Source organism: Chaetodon auriga, chromosome 13 (assembly GCF_051107435.1).
Source record: "Chaetodon auriga isolate fChaAug3 chromosome 13, fChaAug3.hap1, whole genome shotgun sequence".
NCBI classification, from domain to species: domain Eukaryota; kingdom Metazoa; phylum Chordata; class Actinopteri; order Chaetodontiformes; family Chaetodontidae; genus Chaetodon; species Chaetodon auriga.
The window spans coordinates 23,514,199-23,524,457 of NC_135086.1; the positions used below are offsets into that span (position 1 = coordinate 23,514,199).

General features: G+C 43.0%; 1 protein-coding gene across 1 annotated transcript; it reads left to right on the plus strand.

The window, feature by feature from the left end:
• Positions 1 to 266: 266 nt before the first annotated feature.
• tnfsf11 (TNF superfamily member 11) lies at positions 267 to 8,612 on the plus strand. The gene is made up of 4 exons (XM_076747207.1): positions 267 to 595; positions 2,696 to 2,731; positions 6,018 to 6,144; positions 6,776 to 8,612. The coding sequence occupies exons 1-4, from the start codon at positions 395 to 397 to the stop codon at positions 7,213 to 7,215; spliced, it is 804 nt and encodes a 267-aa protein (XP_076603322.1). The 5' UTR covers positions 267 to 394; the 3' UTR covers positions 7,216 to 8,612.
• Positions 8,613 to 10,259: the final 1,647 nt, after the last annotated feature.

A 10,259-nucleotide genomic window follows, 5' to 3' on the forward strand; every position in this document is an offset into this window, starting at 1 on the left:
TTGGTGTTCACAGGCGTGTGAACTGATGACTGAGGTGTTACAGTTGATTTATTCTCTATTACACTCGTGTTGTGCTGAACACAGCCTCGGCGAAGGGGCTGTGTGTCACCGGGGGTGTGGACGCGCAGAAGGGGTGGATCACGTGTTAATGCCTTTCTGTAAAAAGCCTCTGGAGCCATAAAGGGCTCGCTTTACCTGTCGTGCGCTCAGGTCTATCTGGTTGCTCGTCTTTTCCGCTTGCCTTTCTGAGTGGCTCTGATTGGCCCCAGAGGGAAGCGAGCTCTCTCAGCCCACCCACCGCTGATCATAGTGACTCTTGCAGTCAGAGTCGCCTTCCTTGCATTGAGTCCGGATCCTGGCCCCGGGACTGAACGGCACACACAGAGCGCACATCATGGCAGCTACTCATAGCGAGTACAGAGGCTACCTGCGAAACACCGTCGACATCGAGGCAGGGCAGCACCGCTTCCACCAAGTGCAGAGCTCGGAGCCCACTTATCGGCCGCTCCTATTCGGGACCCTCGCTGTCATGGGATTGCTTCAGGTGGCTTCCAGCGTGGCGATCTTATTACACCTGACAGGTTATCTGCAAGAGGTAGGCTCAATGTGACTGTGGTCTGGTTTGCTTTTTGATTGTCAGCGCGCAATCACACACTTTGCTGCCGTCGGCATGTTTGTAGGTTTAGTCGAGCTTTGGTTCTGTGTATAAATATTTATCTGCAAACACTCCTCTACTTGGCTACTAGCGACTTACAATAGTTCAGCGACGTTTGCGCAACTTTATAATGCCATAAAGTACAAGATAAGTTTTCCAGCTGTATGTAGAGTTGGCGGTGCGCGCTCTTAGAAGTAAAGCAGATGTAATCTGAAGAGGTGGAAAAAAGGAAGCCTCAACATCCAGCCAGTGCTGCAGTTTTGAGCGCAAAACTTCGTGCACTCTTGGCGTCTCTTTGATGGAGCTGCGCTTTGGCGGCACGCAGTGAAAACACTTCCCTCGCTGTGAAAACACCCCGACTGATAGATAGCATCTGAAAACACCTTGATGAAGTTTTCCACGGAAATAAGTGATTTCAGCGTGATGTTTTCCAGGGGCTGCAGCTCGATTCAAAGCATCGTGAATCCGTTTGGAAGTGTCTCTCCTCTGTAAATACATGTGTCAGACTTGCAAGATGTCTTGTTTGCAAAATACAGATGTTTTCACTTGAGGCTCTCAGGCTGCAGTTTCTCTTGTGCGTGTTTACATGTCATCTGAGGGGTTATATTTGTAATTTATACGCGTCAGAAGTTGTAAACTTTTGTGAGCTGCTTTTGAGGAGTTTGGAGGCAGAAAAGTCTGGCACAGCTCAGGGAACACTGTGTGTTCTGACTTGCTGGTCTGACAGTGCGAAGTCAGTGATACTATCAAAATACAAGTGTCCTGACATGGTCCAATGGTTTTTGTCAGGTCATCTTTGCCATCTCGTTGGCTGCGTGTCTGGGAGCTTGTAGAATAACATTTACATTCTGCCACAGTTGTTTTTGTTACTTTATGGCACTTCTGGAGTTGAATAATTGTCATGTTTCAACAAGCCAAGAGAGCAGACCGCATCTCCGCTCCGCCAGGATGCTGGAAGTTCACCTGGGGAGCATCTGTCTGTCTGTCTGTCTGTCTGTCTGTCTTTTTCTGTTTGCCTCTGTGTCGTTCTCAGTGTTTGTGTGTTAAATTTCTTTGGCTTGGCTTTGGCATAAACACACTGCAGTGTGGTAGTAGCTAGTTATGTACTGGATGTGAGCCAGACAAAAAAAATAAAAATCCAAAAAATCAAATAAAAGGGAGGGAGGCAAAGGAGCGAAAACCCCAGAGAGAAGAGCAGGCGGCCAGAAGGAGAGACACAGTGTTTCATTCCATTGCTGTTGTTAATTTGTGTAATAACATTTGTTTGTGGGATTGGCCTGATTATGTGATGAGAAGGATGCGGGTCCGTGTCTTTACTGAAGTGTTCCTCGAACACCCAGCAGCATGAGATGCCCTCTGGTTGCTCTTAATTAACACACAGCCTTTTTTTCCCCCCAAATTCTCTGACAGCTGCATATGGTAGCACTTTTAGCATGAGTCAGAAGTTGTGTGTGTGGACTGGAGTTAGGCACCAGACCATCATCTGCCCACAACACCTGTAGAACTTCCTGGAGATGGAGAGGAGCGCTTGAATCTGCACGGCGCCTTGCCTGCAGAGGAATGTGCTGATCATGGCAGGTTTAAGAATGCTGCTCTGATGCGAACATGAGAGCTGAAGTGTTCGTTTATTGTTGTTTGCATCAGACTGGATGTATGCCTGAAAACCTTGTGGGCATTTTTTCAATTTGTAATATACCTTCAAATTTTCACAGACAACAGCCCTGCAAATGAGAGCTGGTGCTCAGTCTCCAAATCACTTTGACTTTCACCTGCTGTGGTGGAATGCAGTGTGACATGCGGGAAATAACCTCCCACTCCCACACACTCCTTCTCTGTCTCTCGCTTTCTCTCACTCACACACACACACACACACACACACACACACACCTAAGCATCCAAACTGAATTACTGCTTGCCTTTCTAAATGTTTTGTACAATAATTATCCCACCCACATTCTCATCACAGCTCATTTGAAATGTCATATCAATGCTGTTTGACTTCGACCTCTCTAACCTGGACTCCTGTGTTTCTGTCTCCAGGTAGATTTGTCCACAGCCCCACATCGGCCTATAGAGGTGAGTCTGACTCCAAGGCAACAACACAGCTTCTGACTGGAGCACTGTCCACTCAGAGAAATTGCATTTTAACTATTTCCTTCCTGCTATGATATTTTACACATACCTGTGGTCTTTGAATCTGCTGTATACAACATTTTGTTATTGATCACTAAACATCAGGACTGATTGCCGTTAATGCAATGTCTGCTTCAACAAACTTGATGTCAAAAGACTTTGATTGATTTGCTCTATCAGTCTTTGATATGCCCCTGAAGGGAAACTGTGGTGAAGCAAAGCCAAAAATAATGTTTCAGAGGCCAACAGTAATCCACTTTAAGAATGTTTTGAAGCATACCTGGAATTTCCTCCACTGTTAAGCGACAGGTACAGCACGTGCAATGTGGTGGTAATGTTTTTAAAAGGGCAGAGTTAAAGCAGAAAAAAAAACACAAGAAAAAGAAAAACAAGATAATCATCTGAAAATCTGCACTGACAGTAGTCATAATTTCAGTCAGTCACTGGTGTGTTTCCAGTATATACCACAGCCCCTGTAAAGCAAGCACCAAACCATCGGTGGTCACACAGGTTGGAGAGAGGTTAGACCACAGCAGGAGAAACACCTTTCTGCCTTTCATGTAGGGTCATTTTCCCACAAATTTGATTAGTTCCGTACCAACACTGTGCATGGAGAGTAGTGTACTGTGTCAGCTATTAGTGAGTCACTCATTGGCATCAGTGGTTGCAGAGTGTTCCTTCGATCATCAGCAGTAGCATGACGGAGTTAGAAAAAAGGAATTCTTAATTGCTGAAGTCATATTTGCTTCTCTAATCCCTTTTTTGGAAGTCGCTGTCGGTTTTTGGCACTGGTTTTGCCGAGCAAGACCAGAAACCATCCAGGAAGTAAAACAACACAGAGTAAATGCGCTGCTTTGCTTCACCAATGTTTGGTTTCCCATAATGCTTTAGTTTCCTTTGAAATTATGTATTTGTGTTTGCTCTGACTATCCCTGGTGGAGTACTTACACAAACCACCCAGACTGTCTTGGACTGAGGAGCTCATTGTGTCGTTAGCTTTCGGCTGTTTCCCATGAAGCGCAGGGAGACATGCTGGGAGCTTTATGAGGTGTCAGGGTGACAGGTCCACTTGGCCCACACTGTGTTGTGTTAGGGTTAGCCCTGAGATGGCCAGTGCCCTCCGCTGACAGTTCAGGGGATTTGCTAGAGAGCAGGCCTCAGTGGACAGCTGTCAGTTCTCCAGTTCAGCTTTGGTGTGCACTCTTTGATGTGAGGCAGGATGTGCAGGCCTACGCTGAGCTGGGGCTGTGGTCAGTGCGATCTCGGGAGTGGTGAGAACACAGGACCATGAATCAGACACAGCTCATGATCTGAATGTTTAAAGTCTGTGGAGAACTGAACAACTGTGTAAGAAAGAGGTCTGAATGATGCAGTATGAAACACAAAGAGACAATCTGCTTTGGTGGCCAAGCTTTGAATGTGAGGACTTTTGTTCCAGTGTAGCATCTTAGAAACCACCTATCAACATAATGGAGATGGTGAATGAAGAATGTGGTGCGTAGTTAAAGGGCTGAACTAAAGCCTGCATGCACCATGGTATTCTAGGACCAAGCATATGAAACCAAGTTAGCAGGATGTAAAATTTAAAGCAGACATTTCTCCTTCGTGTGGCAGCTCCGGCTGGTGCAGAGTGATCGTCACCATGCTGCACTTTAATTCAAGATCGCACTGTAGATCAGGAAGCTGCCAAACTGCAGCTACTTTGTCTAAATAATCTCTTCTCTCTGGTTAAAGAGGTATGACGTGGTCTCACCACAAATCAAGATAGATCCCACAATGTAGGGCCAATTGGGAGCGCGCTCACAATTACCTTGTAGCCTTGGCAAGACGTTGTTTACCCCTGTCTCATTCCAAGACGCTGCGCTATAAACATGTTTGTGCAGCAAATTGTTTTTGGAGGACAGACAGTGCTAATCTTAGTTTGAGAGCTGTGCAAATTTGTCTGGACTTGGGTTTGTGAATAAATACTTCACAGTAATATTAGCACAGCACAGGTGCAGTCTTGCAAAACCATGTTAATGGTGTTGGTGGGACTGGCTCTGTTGAGTTTGTTTGGAATGTGTTACAGTGTTAGTGCTCAGGGGCACTGTGTGTGGTTTTTAAGTTGGTATGTTTAAATTTTCTATCCATTTCAACACTTTCCAGTTCCCCGTCTTTTTTTAGGTGCTGGCTCAGAGTTAGGGTGAGATGATATTGCCAGGAAACCTGAGATTACTGGATCAGACGAAATTACCGTAAAAACATAAAACAAGTTAAAACACATTTAGGATATAACAACAATCTGTTGAATCTAAATAATGTTTTCATTTAAGTGTATTTTACCATGCTTATTTGTGTCTGTTGCACACATATGCACACTCTAATAAAGAGTCGTGTTGTACTAATTTCATTATAGTCGCATCCAAAATTATGTCTCAGTTTAAACACCAGAGGGTATTTTTCCAGGTAACTGACAAAGTAGTACAACTTAAACAATGTCATTTCACCTGAGATCTCCTGGGTGAGACAGTCGATAGAGGCAGAAAACAAAACACTCACGTCTGATATTTTAATCTCATACCAGATGTGTAAGAGAGTTGGCAGCATGAGTGCAGTAACTATTTACTTGCTTGGAAACCATGTTTTCCTTGAGTGTATATGCTCTGTCTTGCCTGGGGATGACAGCCCGGCTCAGACTGTGCGTGGCGGCGTCATTGGCCTCGAATAGAATCAGCACTTGAGGCTGAATACAGTCCAGATACTTTCTGTGCCAAATCCGTGAGAAGCAGAATCTATCTGAAAGGTTACACTCACCAGGAGGCCTCCCTGTCGCAGCCTCCGGCCCCAAGCACAACCACGGCTGTAATAAGAAGTTAGCGGGCCAGCCAAAGAAGATGGATAATGCACACAGACACTTACTGTCTTCAGACACACAGACACACAAGTCCATGCAAACAGATGCTTATTCAAAGAGACAGCCGAGCAAAGCTGTGGCAAAGCATGTCCAAATCTTATTGTTGCTGTAAGAGAAAGTCGTCTGTGTGTGTGCGGGTTAATTGTTGATGTCTCTTTACTGATGTGGGTGTAAGTTTCAAATTGCGCAACTTCTCCAAGTAGCAGACATAACACACGTACACACACACACACACACACACACACACACACACACGCAAAGAAATATAAGTGATGTTTTTCGACCTTTCGTTTGTCAGGCATTGTTTGTCAACTGAACTTTTCCTGTTTTCTGCAGGAAGTACAGACGGAGCCAGTGCTGAACGCCCTGAGAGACACAAGAAAAAGCAGACGGTGCAAAACTCCAAAAGAGAGCCTGCCATCAGCTCATCTACCAATCAGAGCGCATCAGGAGTACTCTAAGAGTGAGTCCAGTTGAATAAACATCCCATTGTTGTCGCACTAGAAACACTTATCTGTCGGTCTGGATTCATTACAAACACAGCTTAGCTAGATCTGGTGATCTGTTCCTGAACACAGTGTTGGTAATATGGAATATAGTCGACTCAGCGTGAGAAAATGCTGTTTGATAATAATGTAAACTGGGAAGTTTATATGTTCCACAAAAATAACACAACATATCTCAAATCACCAAACATAAATGACCAAATAGTGTCAGCTAGGTTAGCATAGTAAGATACATCCCGCTCTCTCATGTATGCGCTGTATTCACACAGCATTAGCAGTTCAGTTTAATACATCATTCACCCCTCTAAAATTGTAAAGTTATGCTACAGCTTGTGATGCTACAGTTACTTCCTGTTCTAATTGTTGATTCTCACTACAGATGTTTCCTAGCATTTAAACATGAGTTTGTTTTAATGTTTCAACCCGATTTAGTGAATCACTAGTTTGAAACTTGTCAGTTACTAAGATCTGAAGTTGTATGAGGAGCTTACACAGAATCCCCTTTGTCTTGTTTGTTTCTGATAAATCAAAGCACTAATAGATGAGTAGATTAACCAGAACTTCCTTTGTTTTATGTTTGCTGTGAAGAGGGTGAGCCAAAGGCCATCACCATTGACTGGGACGAGGTGCACGGATACCGCCTCAAAATGGGCTACCAGAAGGGGAAACTGCTAGTGATGGAGTCAGGTTTCTACTATGTTTACGCCAAGACCTGCTTCCGCTACTACAAGTACGTGCCAGAGGACAGCAGTCAGGTTGGGATCCCACCAGTAGATGTTAGCAACACCCAGCTCATCCAGTACGTCTACCACGAGAGCATCAAACAGAACAGCAAGGCTGTAGTGCTGATGAAGACGGGCAGCACCATGCGCTGGAACAACACGAGCTATAACATGTACTGCGCCCAGCAGGGCCGAGGAGTTCGGCTGGAGGAGGGAGACGCCTTGTTTGTCAATGTGTCCAATGCGTGGATGCTGGACCCGGAGGGAGAAGGGACGTATTTTGGGGCCATAAAGTTGGGTAACTGAAATTTAAACACGTGGGGAGCGGACATGCTACTGAACATTTGATATGCCAAAGAACCACTGTTTGTGATTTATAATGTTGATTTTTGTCAAAAATGTGTTTTTTTTTTTTTATTGTATGTGTTGTTTTTTTACACTTTGCTCTATGCCAAATAGCCTTGGAGTCCTTCACAAGAAAAACAAAAGAAAAGGTATTCTCCTTTAAAAACTTGTCTTGCCACTCAGCCCTCAACTTCATCCAAAATAGCACTGGATTTTTTTGTTTTTTTAGACTTTTTTTTTTAAGTATTGCGGTTTGTATTGGGAAATTTCAATACATTTCAGTTCAATTATAACATTTAGACTTAAGCATAGACATGTGTTTATGCGCTAATTAAACAAACCACAAGGGAGCAACTAAGGAAGCAAGTTTGTTGGAGAGAAGTGCAGTGAGAAAGGATTGTTGATTGTTGGAAAAAATGCCAAAAAGGAAAATTGTTGCTGAGAGAGCATCTGCTAGTAGTCTGCAGATGATCACAGAATAAAAATAACAGAACTTCCTGTTCTGTCTCTGACCCACAGCTGTGAATGCACAAGGGTTTTCCTGATAGGTTTTGTAAGTGTGAGCAAAGCAAGAAAGGAGGCGTACTCACAGTAAGTCAGTCTACGGTATTTGGAATCGAGAGATGATTATATGACCCTCAAATCTCTAAGGCACCATTGAAACTTGATACCATGAAAAATTCACTTTGACTCTGACATTTTTTTAGCAACAAAACCAGCTTAAAAAGGTCATGTGTGTGCTCCAAAAACACATTTGTTGTCTGAATGAAATGTGATGAGTTGTCTGCTTTATTGAGGGCAATTACAGGACAATGTCATTTTAAACAATGTCATTAAGGAGGTAATGACATCTGTTAATGTCAATCAACAAGCAATGCAGATAGCTGGACTGTCTGACCATAAATGGCATGACTCTTGTCTTCTTTAACTAGAGGAACCAAATTGAGTTTGGTTCATCCTTAACTTAAAGTTTGTTTTTCATTTGGCTCTTCAGTGAGGTAAATGGGAATATGCACTAAATATTTATTTATTAGCTATAGAAGTACAGAGACAGGTCATTGTTAAAGTGACCTTTCAGCTGTAAAAACCATTTATATTTTATGTCTGTATGACATTTCATTATGCAGCACTTAGAGGAAATAGTAGACACGCTTTTTGTTATTAAAACACAGGGGCTTCATTTTAAATTCCATATTTATGTATCTTGATTTTGACAATTCTGTGTGCACTTGCTTAGCCAAAAGCAATATGGATATATTGTTTCTTCTACGAGATTGTAGCATACCTGTAAGATTTTCATCTGATTTGATAGTTTTTTTCCATTCAGTGTTCTTTTTATTTATGTTTGTGTATGTTTTAATAAAAAAAGGAAAAACTACTTTTGTAACAGTGTTTCATGTGTATTGACGTTACCCAGGTCAGGCTGGAGTTGCTGTTTGCAGTGAAGAGGATTAAACTTCACAGGATTAGGTCGCAGCCACCTTGCACTGTAACCTGATGAACAGGCCACCCTGACTGTAATTGTGATGTGCAATTTGATATTCTCCGCAATCTTCAACACCACTATGGCCAAAGAGTGAAGTCACGCTGTTCCTTTACCCTGCTGCAACCCCGGTCAGAGCAGCCCACCAGCTCATTACAGGGATAGGTTGTATAGAAAAGCCGCCCACTCGTGCTGCAGTGCTGCTAACTCACAGCAGACATTTGGACCACAGCACAGAGCGACCTGCAGAATAAACAAGAAACAGACTGCATGGGATGGGAATAATGATGAGAATTTCATTACTTCACTGTAATGTGTGTAAGCTGTTTTGATCATTGTGGTTATGGGTCTCCCATGAAGCCCCATGGCATGTGCGAGAGAGAAACTGTTTTAATGTTGGACCCGAAGCCAAACAATTCCTTTATTGTCTATACTTGGGCGTTCACCAGCATATGGCCAGAGAATGGTTCACACGTTTGTGCTGTATGCTGGGACCTCACACGGCTTTCAGCTCATTGTTCAAACGTTACTGAGAGTTTGAAATAAAATCTGGGCTTTGAGGAGAAATGCTTGGCTGAGGTGTAGACAGAGCTGATTAGTCTTCAAGTTTTTCAGGATTTTCAATGCCATCTTTTCTGAAGAGTAAAGCACTGCCTGATCTGACTGCAAAAGTGTAATATTTGCTGTAAGTGGTCTGAATGAAATGTCTTTCAAAAGAACAATACAGTTTTTAAGGGAAATTGTTCATTTGTGCCTTAAAGAACGTTTGTTTTTTGAGAACTATTTTATGCAGATAACAAAGAGCTTTGCAACAACAAAACTTTTCAGCTGTGGAGTCCATAGGGCTACTCTGTTTCACATTTCAAGTCCATGTACAACAATAATAAATATGTGTTCTGAGTTTGTCAGAAGTTTGGCAGAAGCCGTAAGCATAAACAATGGACTTCCGTAGTGTGGCACCCTTTTGAAGTGAGTTGATTTCTCAATTCTTGGCGCTGAACAGAAACCATTAAAATGTGTTGTGTCAGTAAACATTATGGAAGGCTTGGCGTCTGCTAGACCCCCACCCTGAACACGTACACACACATACTCCCGCTCGACATGTATACTCACATCCATATACACACTCAGACAAAGAAGTTTCACTTGCTTGCTGCACTCAGTGGTTCATAAAATACGCTTATTTTACTCCTCACATATCCTTCCTTTATTTGTTTTAACCAGGAAAGGCCATTGAGAGCAAGCTCTCTCATGAGCAATGACACCGTGATAACAGCTCTAAACTAAATATTACAATACATCTAAACCAACAGAGGTACGTGAATAATACATCCACAAGTTTCACAACAAACAGGTCAAGGAAGAATAGTGGTTATAGAAATGAAACTCAGTGGCCTAAACCATGTCAAAGTAGGTATGGATTTTAATTCCCTCTACAGGGCATAGAGTGGATTGCTGACTTGTATTTTCGCTCCTGCCAACAGGTCTTCAGATATTCCATGACGGTCAGTTGCAGACAAGC